At 37.0% G+C, this 13125-nt stretch overlaps 1 protein-coding gene across 2 annotated transcripts in view; it reads right to left on the reverse strand.

The window, feature by feature from the left end:
• CLCN5 (chloride voltage-gated channel 5) overlaps positions 1–13125 on the reverse strand; it is a 218137-nt gene that overhangs the window by 18359 nt on the left and 186653 nt on the right. For both annotated transcript variants that reach the window (XM_045187525.3, XM_024579941.4), the window contains 3 exons: positions 12570–12650; positions 11792–12334; positions 9892–10078 (listed from right to left, as the gene is read on the reverse strand). In XM_045187525.3, coding sequence (XP_045043460.1) covers positions 9892–10078; positions 11792–12334; positions 12570–12650 — 811 coding nt within the window. The remainder of the gene's footprint in view (positions 1–9891; positions 10079–11791; positions 12335–12569; positions 12651–13125) is intronic.

A 13125-nucleotide genomic window follows, 5' to 3' on the forward strand; every position in this document is an offset into this window, starting at 1 on the left:
AAAGTCAATGCTCAGAAATCAAAGGTATTCCTGTACACCAACAACGAAACTGCAGAAACAGAAATCAGGAAAAAAAATCCCATTTGATATAGCAACAAGAAAAATAAAGTACCTAGGGATAAACCTAACCAAGGAGGTTAAAGACCTGTACTCAGAAAACTACACAACACTGAAGAAAGAAATTAAGGAAGATACAAACAAATGGAAGCATGTACCATGCTCATGGATTGGGAGAATTAATATTATCAAAATGGCCATACTACCCAAAGCAATTTATAGATTCAATGCAATCCCTATTAGAGTACCCATGACATATTTCACAGATATAGAACAAACATGTCAGAAATTTATATGGAACCATAAACGACCCCGAATAGCTGCAGCAATTTTGAGAAAGAAGAACAAAGCAGGAGGGATCACAATACCTGATATCAAACTGTATTACAAGGCCACGGTAATCAAAACAGCCTGGTACTGGAATAAAAACAGGCACATAGACCAATGGAACAGAACACAGAGCCCAGAAATAAACTCAAGTCTTTACGGTCAATTAATATTTGACAAAGGAGGCAGGAGCATAAAATGGAGCAAATATAGCCTCTTCAACAGATGGTGTTGGGAGATCTGGACAGCTATGTGCAAAAAAATGAAACTCGATCACCAACTTACGCCATACACAAAAATAAACTCAAGATGGATGAAAGACTTAAATATAAGTCATAACACCATAAAAGTCCTAGATGAAAACATTGGCAGGAAAATCTCAGACATTCCACACAGCAACATCCTCAGACATGTCCCCTAAAGCAAGGGACATAAAGGAAAGAATAAACAAATGGGACCTCATCAAAATAAAACGCTTCTGCATGGCTAAAGAAAACAGCATTAAAATACAAAGAGAACCAACAGTATGGGAAAACATATTTGCCAATGATACCTCAGACCAGGGTCTGATCTCCAAAATATATAAAGAACTCACACGACTGCACTCTAGGAAGACAAACAACCCAATTAAAAAATGGGCAAAGGACTTGAACAGACACTTCTCCAAGGAAGACATACAGAGGGCCCAGAGACATATGAAAAGATGCTCAACATCACTAGCCATCAGAGACATGCAAATTAAAACCACAATGAGGTACGATCTCACACCAGTCAGAGTGGCCAACATAAACAAATCCACAAACAAATGTTGGAGAGGATGCGGAGAAAAGGGAACCCTAGTGCCCTGTTGGTGGGAATGCAGACTGGTGAGGCCACTGTGGAAAACAGTATGGAATTTCCTCAGAAAACTAAAAATGGAACTGCCCTTTGACCCAGCAATTCTGCTGCTGGGATTATACCCTAAGAACCCTGAAACACCAATCCAAAAGAACCTGTGCACCCCAATGTTCATAGCAGCACAACTTACAACAGCCAAGTACTGGAAGCAACCTAAGTGCCCATCAGCAAACGAGTGGATCCAAAAACTATGGTATATTTACACCACGAAATTCTACGCAGCAGAGAGAAAGAAGGAGCGCATATCCTTTGCAACAGCATGGATCCAATTGGAGAGCATTATGTTAAGTGAAATAAGCCAGACAGTGAGGGACAAATACCATATGATCTCACCTTTAACAGGAACATAATAAATAGAAGAAAAAAAGGAAACAAAATATAACCAGAGACATTGAAGTTAAGAAAATCTAACAATGAGCAAGGGGTGTGGGGAGGGGACAGTGAGGAGAGGGGATAACAGGAGCTACTATAAAGGACACATGGACCAAATCAAGGGGGAGGGTGGAGGTGGGGGAGGGAGGGGGGTTCAGCTGTGGTCGGGTGGAGGGATGGGGAGAAAAGGCACAGAACTGTAATTGAATAACAATACAAAGTAAAAATAAAAATAAAAATAAATAAAAAATAAAGAAATCAACCTCAATAAAAAGAGTAAAAAAATTCAAATACTTAGAGGCTCAAGACATGTTATTAAATAATGAATGGGGAACCAATGAGATTAAGGAAGAGATTAAAAAATTCCTGGAAATAAATGGAAATGAACATACAACAACCCCAAACCTATGGGATACAGCAAAAGTAGTCCTGAGAGGGAAGTTCATAGCACTACATGCCTACCTCAAAAAGCAAAAAAAAAGCCCCAAACAAAAAAACTCTCAAATAAACAATCTAACACTACACCTAGAAGAACTAGAAAAACAACAACAAAGCCTAGAGTAAATAGGAAGAGGCAAATGAAATCAAGATCAGAGCAGAAATTAATGATATAGAGACTACAAAAACAATACAGAATATCAATGAAACCAGGAGCTGGTTCTTTGAAAAGATAAACAAGACTGATGGACCTTTAAGCAGACTCATCAAAAAAAGGAGAGAAGGGACCCAAATAAATAAAAGCAGAAATGAAAGAGGCAAAATAACAATTGATATCACAGAAAGACAATATATTACAAGAAATTACTATGAACAACTATATGCCAACAAATTGGTCAACCTGGGAGAAATGGACAAATTTCAGGAAGCATACAATCTTCCAAAACTGAATCAATAAGAAGCAAAAAACCTGAATAAATCAATAACAATGAATGAAACTGAAGCAGTAATCAAAAAACTCCCAGTACACAAAAGGCCTGGACAAGACAGGTTCCCAGGTGAATTTTACCAATCATTCAAAGAAGAACTATCTCCAAACCTTCTCAAACTGTTCCAAAAAAATTTGAAAAGACAGAAGACTTCTAAGCTCTTTCTATAAGGCCAGTATCATCCTAATTCCAAAAGAAGGTAATGATACAACAAAGAAAGAAAATTATAGGCCAACATCCCTGATAAACATAGGTGCTAAAATCCTCAACAAAATATTAGTAAACCAGGTCCAGCAATACATCAAAAAGATCATACACTACCATCAAGTACAATTTATCCTGGGGATGCGAGGTTGGTACAATATTTGCAAATCATCAAATGTGATTCATCACATAAACAAATGAAAGACAAAAATCACATGATCATATCAATAGATGCAGAAAAACACTTGATAAAATCCAGCACCCATTCATAATTAAAAAAAAAAAAACCCTCTTACCAGAGGGCGAATAGAGGGATCACACCTCAATATAATAAATACCATACAGGAAAAACCTACAGGTAACATCGTTTTCAATGGGGAAAAACTAGAAGCATCCCCCTTAAGATCAGGAACAAGACAGGGGTGTCCACTTCCGTCACTCTTATTCAACATAGTAGTGGAAGTCCTAGCCACAGTGATCAGAGAAGAAAAAGAAATGGCACGAAATTGGAAAGGAAGAAGTAAAGCTGTCATTATTAGCAAATGACATGATATTGTACATATAAAATCCTTAAGACTTCACCAAGAAACTATTAGATCTAATAAATGAATTTGGCAAAGTAGCAGGATAAAAAATTAATACCCAAAAATCGATGGCATTTTTTTTATACTAATAATGAGCTATCAGAGAGAGAAACTAAGAAAACAAACCCATTTCCTACTGTAACAACAACAGAAAAATAAGATACCTAGGAATAAGTTTAACCAAGGACATAAAAAAGAACTGTACTCTGAAAACTAAAGGCCACTGAAGAAAGAAATCGAGGAATATAGAAATAAGTGGAAGCATATACTGTGTTCATGGATTGGAAGAATTAACATCATTAAAATGGCTATTCTAGACCCATGGACATGAACTATAGGGGGGGAATGTGGGAGGGAGGGAGAGGGCAGGATGGAGTTGAGTGAAGGGGCGGAAATAGGACAACTGTAATAGCATAATCAATAAATATATCAAAAAATAAAAAATAAAAAAATTGGTAGTTACAGAATAGTCACGGGAATGAAGAGTACAGCAGAGGGATACAGTCAGTAATAGTCCAATAACTATGTATGGTGTCGGATGGGCGTGAGAATTATCAGGATGATCACTTAGAGAGTCATTATAGACATTCTCTAATGTCAAACACTGGGGTGTACACTGAAACTAATATTATATTGTATATATCAACTGTAAATGAAAAATAAAAATGATTTAAAATTTATTTAAAAAATGGCTATTCTACCCAAAGCAACCTATACACTCAATGTAATTCCTATTAAAACACCAATGGCATACTTCACAGAACTAGAAAAAATAGTCCAAAAATTTATATGAAACCATAAAAGACCCCAAATAGTCTCAGCAATCTTACAAAAGAAGAACGAAGTCGGAGTTATCACATCTCCCGATAACAAACTATACTATAAGGCCACTGTAATGAAAACAGCTTAGTAATGGCACAAGAACAGACACATAGATCAACAGAACAGATCAAAGAGTCCAGGAATAAACACATGCCTGTATGAGCAATTGATATTTGACAAAGGTGGTCAGAGCATAAAATGGAGCAAAGGCAGTCTCTTCAATAAATGGTGTTGGGAGAACTGGACTGGTACATGCAAAAAAAAAAAAAATTAGACCACCAATTTACACCATACACAGAAATAAACTCAAAATGGATGAAAGACTTAAATGTAATTTCTGAAACCATAAAAATCCTAGAAGAAAACATACAGAGTAAAATGTCAGATATTCAACCTAAAAATATTTTTGCCAACATATCTCCTAAGGCACTGGAAACAAAGCAGAAAATAAACAAAAGAAACTACATCAAATTTTTAAAATTCTGTACAGCTAAAGAAACCATCAGCAAGACACATAGGGGACCCGCTGTATGGGAGGACATTTTTGCTAATGATACGTTTGACAAGGGCTTAACATCCAAAATGTACAAAGGACTAATACAACTCAACACCAGGAAGACAAACAACCCGATTAAGAAATGAGCAAAAATCCTGAAAAGAATTTCTCTAAAGAGGACATACAGAGTACCTGTAGACATGAACAAATGCTCAACATCACTAATCATCAGAGAAATGCAAAGTAAAGCTTCAATGAGATATCACCTTACACCTGTCAGAATGGCTACCATCAATAAATCTATAAACAGCAAGTGTTGGCAAGGCTGTGGAGAAAAGGAACCCTAGTACACTGTTGGTGAGAATGCAGACCGACGCAGCCACTGTGGAAAACAGTATGGAATTTCCTTAAAAAACTAAAAATGGAACTGCCTTTTGACCCAGTGATTACACTTCTGGGAATATACCCCAGATATCCCAAAACACCAATACAAAAAATATATGCACCCCTATGTTTATAAAAGCACTATTTACAATAGCCAAGATTTGGAAATAGTCTAAATGTCCATCAGTAGATGAGTGGATAAAAAAGCTGTGGTATATTCACACAATGAAATACTATGCAGCAGTAAAAAAGAAGAAACGCTTACATCTTGCAACAACATGGATGGACCTGGAGAAAATTATGCTAAATGAATTATGCCAGTCAGTGAAAGACAAATACCACATGATCTCACTTATATGTGGAATCTAATGAATGCAATAAACCAACCAAAAAAACATTAACAGAAGCTTAGATACACAAAACAGAGAGACAGTGGCCGGAAAGGAAGAGGAGCGATGGGATGAAAGATGGTGAAAGGACTAACCAAACACTTATGCACAATCTATGGACAGGAACAACAATATGAGGACTGGCTTGGGTGAGGACAGGGTGAGGCTGGGTGGAGGTGAGGAAAGGGAGAAAATGCCGTAACAACATAAACAATAAAAACAAAAAAAGAAAAAATAATTCCCCACATGCTCCCTTCCCACTTTATGGTGGAAAGATTTTGTATATGATTGAAAATTTATCCAGCAATACATTAAAAAGATCATATAACACAATCAAGTGGGATTCACCCCAGGGATGCAAGGATGGTACAATATTTGCAAATCAATAAATGTAATACACCACATAAACAAAATGAAGGACAAATATCACCCGATCATATCAATAGATACTGAAAAAGCATTTGATAAAATCCAGCACGCATTTATGATAAAAACACTCACCAAAGTGGGAATAGAGGTAGTATACCCCAACATAATAAAGGGCATATATGAGAGACCTACTGCCAATATCATACTCAATAAGCAAAAACTAAAAGCTTTCCCCATACGATAGGAACAAGACAAGGGCGTCTGCTTTCACCAATCTTATTCAACATACTACTGGAATTTCTAGCCACAGTGATCAGACTAGAAAAAGAAATAAAAGTATCTACATTGGAAAGGAGGAATTAAAACTGTCATTATTTACAGAAAACATGGTAGTATACCTAGAAAACCCCATAGTCTCCACAAAAAAAAACCTACTTAACCTGACCTGGCTGGTGTGGCTCAGTGGATTGAGTGAGGGTTGCAAACCAAAGGGTTGCCAGTTTGATTCCTAGTCAGGGCACATGCCTGTGTTGTGGTCTAGGTCCCCAGTGGGAGCCATGTGAGAGGTGACCACACATTGATGGTTTGCTCCCTCTCTTTCTCCCTCCCTTCCTCTCTCTCTCTAAAAATAAATAAATAAAATCTTAAAATAAAAATCTACTTGACCTAATAAGTGAATTTGGCAAAACAGCAGGATACAAAGTCAATATTCAAAGTCGATGGCATTTTTGTACACCAACAATGAAATATCAGAAACAGAGACTAGGAATAAAATCCCATTTACTATAGCAACAAGAAAAATAAAGTACCTAGGAATAAACTTAACCAAGGAGGTAAAAGACCTGTACTTGGAAAACTGCAGAACACTGAAAAAAGAAATTGGGAAAGACACAAACAATGGAAGCATATACCATGTTCATGGATTGGAAAAATTAACATCATTAAAATGTCCATACTACCCAAAGCAATCTATAGATTCAATGTTATTCCTATTAAAATATCAAAGGCATATTTCACAAATCTAGAACAAGTATTTCAAAAATTTACGTGCAACCAAAAAAGACCCCGAATAGCCTCAGCAATCTTGAAAAAGAAGAACAAAGTAGGAGGGATCACAATACCTGATATCAAACTATACTACAAGGCCACTGTAATAAGCTTAGAGATAACCCACAACTTCGGACCAACTAGGGCCATTGTAATCAAAACAGTCTGGTACTAGCATAAGAACAGATACAGAGATAAATGGAACAGAATAGAGAGGCCAGAAATAAACCCAGGTCCCTATGGTCAATTAATATTTGACGAAGGGGACATGAACATACAATGGAGTAAAAATTAGCTTTTTCAATAAATGGAATTGGGAGAACTGGACTGGTACATGCAAAACAAACAAACAAACAAAAAACTAGACCACAAACTTACACCATACACCAGAATAAACTCAAAACAGACAGAAGACTTAAATATAAGTTATGATGCTATAAAAGCCCTTAAAGAAAACATAGGCAGTAAAATTTCAAATAGTCCATGAGCAATATTTTTGCCAATATGTCTCCTAGGACAAGGGAAATACAGGAAAAAATAAACAAATGGGACTATATCAAATTAAAAAGCTTCTACATGGCTAAAGAAATCATCATCAAAGTGAAAAGGGAACTGACTATATGGGAGGATATATTTGCCAATGATACATTGGACAAGGGTTTAATCTCCAAAATATATAAAGAATTCATACGACTCAACACCAGGAAGACAAACAATCCAATTAAAAAATGAGCAAAGGACCTGAATAGACACTTCTCCAAGGAGGACATGCAGATGGTCCATAGACATATGAAAAGATGCTCAACATCACTAATCATCAGAGACATGTAAATTAAAACCATATGAGATATCACCTCACACCTATCAGAATGGCCACCATTAATAAATCAACAAACAACAAGTGCTGGCGAGGATGTGGAGAAAAGGGAATCTTAGTGCACTGTTGGTGGGAATGCAGACTGGTCCAGCCACTCTGGAAAACAGTATGGAGTTGCCTCAAAATATTAAAAATGCAACTGCCTTTTGACCCAGCAACTCTGCGGCTGGGATTATACCCTAAGAACCCTGAAACACCAATCCAAAAGAACCTATGCACCCCAATGTTCATAGCAGCACAATTTATAATAGCCGAGTACTGGAAATTATACTTGCTCATTTATTAATGAGCAAACTAAGTCCCCATTAGTAAATGAATGGATCAAAAAACTATGGTGCATTTACATGATAGAATACTATGCAGCAGAAAGAAAGAAGGAACTCCTACCCATTGCGACATCATGGATGGAACTGGAGAGCATTATACTGAGTGAAGTAAGCCAAGTGGTGAAAGAGAAATATCATATGATCTCACCTATAAGTGGAAACTAATCAACAAAAGAAACAAGCAAACAAAATACAACCAGAGACACTGAAATTAAGAACAAACTGACAGTGACCAGAGGGGAGGTGAGAGGGGATAATGGGGGGGGAAAGGGGAAGGATTTTCAGGAACATGTATAAAGGACACATTGACAAAACCAAAAGGGCTTAGGATCAAGTGTGGATAGTGGTAAATGGCTGTGGTGGGGGGAAGTGATGGGGAGAAAATGGAGACAATTGTACTTGAACAACAATAAAAAATGTGAAAAAGAAATAAAGTAATTAAAGAAAAAAAGAAATGATAAATGAAGGTACAAATAAATATGTAGGCATCTAAAAAAAGGAGAGAAGGAATTCCTACTTTTTCCCACATCATGGATGGAACTGGAGAATATTATGCTAAGTGAAATAAGCCAGGTGGTGAAAGACCAATACCATATGATCTCACCTATAAGAGGAATCTAATGAACAAAATGAAGTAACAAGCAAAATAGAACCAAAGGTATAGAATCATGGAATAGACTGACAGTGGCCAGAGGGGAGGGAGGAGGAGAATAATGGTGGAAAGAAGGGGAAGGGACTAGTCAAAGAACAGGTTTGAATGACTAATGGATATGGACAATGGTGTGGGGATTGACTGAGGGAGTCGGGGGTGGGCTGGGTAGAGGAGGTTAAAGGGGGAAAAATTGGGACAACTGTAATAGAATAACAATAAAAAATTTAAAAATGATATTTATTTAAAACTGTGTTTAAAGATGTTAAATGTCAATATCACATTGGGTGCATAATATAACATTAAATAGATGTACCATAATTTATTTAACCAATCCCTCACTGTGCACATTTAGGTTGATTCCAACTTTTTGCTATCATAAATAATACCATGATGAGCATTTTTGTGTAGATATTTTTGTGTAAATTTCTAATGATTTCCTCAGTATGATGGAATTTGAGACTATAATTACTTATAAAGTGGAGGAATGTAGATATATGGTAAAGAATGCTTTCATTTTTTAAGTATTTAGCAAGTATTTAATAAAGGAGTATGCTATCATAGACAATAGGGGAACCTACTTTTGATAAAGCAGTTAGAGAAGAATGCTGTGTGGAAAAATATTCAGCAGAAAGTTTGAAGGCTGAAAGGAACCGACTATGCTACAGCTGGGGGAGAAGCATTCTTTGAAGAGGGGGCATCAAGTACAAAGATCAGGATGGAGGAATAGGCTTGATATATCTGAAAAAACTCAGGGCAGGGCAGGATGGGGAAAAAACTGTATTTTGGGCAATCGAGAATACTTTCTTGAAGCACTTGAAAAATGGCAAACCCAACAGGAAATGGTCACATAAAAAAATCTGTAGTCAAAAATTTGTGGAAAAAAAACTGTAGTCAATTGTGTTTAACATCATTCTTATTTTTTTAAAAAAATGTTTTAATTTAGATTTAGAGAGGGGAAAGGAGAGAGAAAGAGAGGGAGAGAAACATCAATATGTGGTTGCCTCTCAACCCAGGCATGTGCCCTAGACTGGGAATCCAACCCATGACCCTTTGATTCACAGGCCGGCACTCAATCCACTGAGCCAAACCAGCCAGGGCTCATTCTTCATTATTATGTCACCTGGGTAGCAACTTCTTTGAAAATAATACAAACACTACTCACCCAAGCAGGCTGCAGCACCAACCATTGCATAAAGGCCAGGAGTAATGCAATCAGCTCCTTGGCTACACCAGCTATTGAAGATGCCCCAGTCATGGTGGTAATAGGCCAGTTGTTCCATTCCTACTCCTAAAAGTCGACCTGCTATAGCACCAACAGCCATGCTAGGGATAAAGAGGCCAGAAGGGATCTGCAAAGAGAAAGCAACATAAGGTTAGTGAGAAATGCCAGGATTGCCTGGTATATGTAACGGTAGGAGATTGACCCTCTGCAAAGCAAATAGGCCAATACCAATATAACTATGCACTATGCTAGCAAGTGGCTGTAAAGACTTGTGTAACACTACAGGGACTAGAGGTTCTCTGGGACGTGCAAAGAAGCTTACCCTTATTCGGGGTCCACCAGGCTAGAGCCTGAAATCTCCTGACCAACACAGAACTGGAGGCAGAAATTAAGCCTTTCTCAAAGAAAAAGGAAAATAGATGGAGTTTCTCATATATGCAGACACCTTTCCCAATTTTGAATTCTTATCAACAACAATTATCCTTTATTAACTATCTACTATTTTCTATTCTGGATGCTCTAAACATAAGATTTAAGGAGGTGGGTGCTATTATCCCCAAATCACAGAGAACCCATGGTTCAGAGAGGTTAAGTAACTCACCCAAGGCCAAGATTTAGTAAAATACTGGTGCTCGAGTTTAAATGGAATGCTCATAACTACCCTCATATATTGAATCTTAACCCATTGCTCACACAAAGAGAATGGTACATCAGGTTTCAGTTTATTTTGTAACAATAAGAAGATTAAATTATTAATTCTTTTAAATGAGATAGTGACTGTGGTTGCATGACTATCCAGAAAAGGAACCCTTATCTATTTTCCCACTCTTTTTAGACTCCTAAAATATTATAGTGAATTCTCAATTATCTGAGCTCAGAGAGGAATATTATGACAAGGATAATCAAAATAGTAGATTATTTTTAAATAACTTGTATTTGGTTTTTGGAATACATTTGAATCTGGACAGGTCTAATGGTCAGAAAATTCACTTTAAATAAAAGAATGAAGCCACAAGCAAAAATTATTCAAGAAGCACTGGAAAACTTTCCTGGGTGTTGAAGAGGATAGATGATATCATCTCAGAGATTTCAGTACTACCTAAACTGAATTGCTATCTCTGACTCCCTGGTTTGGATTTCCACCTCCCTATAGAATAGAAGAAAATAACTTGGTAGTGGGGTGCTAAAGAAAAGACAAATAAAAACCAGGAAGAAGGAAAATACCTTAACAAATGTTCTTTTCTGGTTTCTTCTGAAACATGGAAATAATAATGGGTACTAAAAGTAAAATTTGCTCCCTGATGTCTTCTTTTGACAGTTTAAATATTAATTTAGGATCACTTGTGAAGTTCTTGATAATTGAACATTTATACCAAGTGTAAAAAAATACATTTAGATATACATTGGGCTAAACCATATGAAATTGCTTTTTAATGGTCAAAATGGTTGAATATTGGCAACTTCATTTTGCTCAACCTAATATTTTGCTTTGTTGGGAAACTATAAAGCCACCCTTTAAGGACCAACACTATGTTGGTCAGATATTGTTTTAATACACAATGTAGAGGAATAAATACATTCCTCTAAAAAGTTTATAATATTTCTACTTAAAATCTCAGCACCAAGGTTTACATTTAGCCTAAAACTAGGAACTTTACATAGAGGTACAATTGTCTAAAAAGTTGTAAGGGCATATGGGGATAAAAAGGCTTTTGGGGGTTGAGGAATAACATTAAGTGAATTTGGAAGTGCCACATGAGCTATGAGGATTGTATATCCTTGCTTTACCCTCCAAACCCACAACCACACATACATTCAAGTACCAAAAGAATCTCCTCACCTTCATGCCAAAGGTGAATATAGTAATGACAATTTTCATTATGAGTGTCAAGGCCAGCTGCCACATGGCACTATAGACTCCCGCACCAGCAGGTCTGTCAGGTAATTCATCCCCCTTGGTTGTGTTGAAACGGTTCTCATAATCACAGAGCTTAGAGGAGTCCAGAAGACCACAGTCATTAAACAGTTCAGAAATGAGCTCACTTGTACTCATCCGGGTGTATTCATTGGGGAAAGCCAGGATGGCAGTGATGGCTGTCACAACAAGTACCTCTATGACAGGATACTTGCCCAACTGGGTGGTCTTACGCTTCCGACACCAGGCAATGTTTGTGCGGATAAATAAAGCTCCCCACAGACCACCAAATATACCCAGCAGAATGAATGGCACAAGCTCAAAGAGATGCCACGGGGTATGAAACTCCACGTAAAATAGAACCAGACGGCTGTTTCCAAATGGATTGATGGAACGTAGAGTAAATGCTGCCACCAAAGCTGCAAAGAATGAACGCCACAGCGTTTTGAGGGGAAAATAGTAGCTGACCTATAAGAGAGAAGGTGAAAAAGTAAATTCAGTCAATATGAAGAAACTATTTCATGTGAAAAGTTGGTGCTGCAGGAATTAAGAACTGAGAATGAGAACTGCCCAGAAATCTCTGGTCACATGGTAAAGCACTGAGTTATGGAAAACACTTTGGGACTGCCATGTACATAGATAATGGCCGGGATTCTCAACACAAGAACATGCACATGTGCTACAAACAATTAAAAGTAGTTACCTCTTCTAGGCTGAATAATACTCCACCAATAGGTGCCCCAAAGGCAACAGATACACCAGCTGCTGCTGCAGCCGACAAGACCTACAAACCAAAACTCAAAATTAGCGATAGAATAATGCCACTTTCCTATGGCCAATCACAGCTTTAAAAGGAATGTTAGTGGTCATTAAACATTAAAAAAAAACAACTTTACATGCTCCATATGCAGTTTATCAAAAATTAAGTTCAATTTATATTTACTTGGAAAGCAAACACTGTATGCTGGGTTTAAAACACATGTTTCACATGCTTGAATACATATAGGGCCTTTCTTTTACAGTTAATTTAGGCATGTGCTTTATGTCAAATTATGCTCCCATCCCCAATATTCAATCAGTAACTGAATTTGAGTTTGCAGACCTATTCCCCACCTAAATGAAGTACTTACAATGATGTGTTTACATAGCACTTTCTTTGTAAAGAAATGCTTTTTAAGTGAAATTTTAAGAAAGGCTGTAATAATATAACACTGAAGTCACAATGGGCTCACAGCTATTCAGGAGCTGTAAATATTCAT

This window comes from Desmodus rotundus, chromosome X (assembly GCF_022682495.2).
Source record: "Desmodus rotundus isolate HL8 chromosome X, HLdesRot8A.1, whole genome shotgun sequence".
Lineage (NCBI taxonomy): Eukaryota > Metazoa > Chordata > Mammalia > Chiroptera > Phyllostomidae > Desmodus > Desmodus rotundus.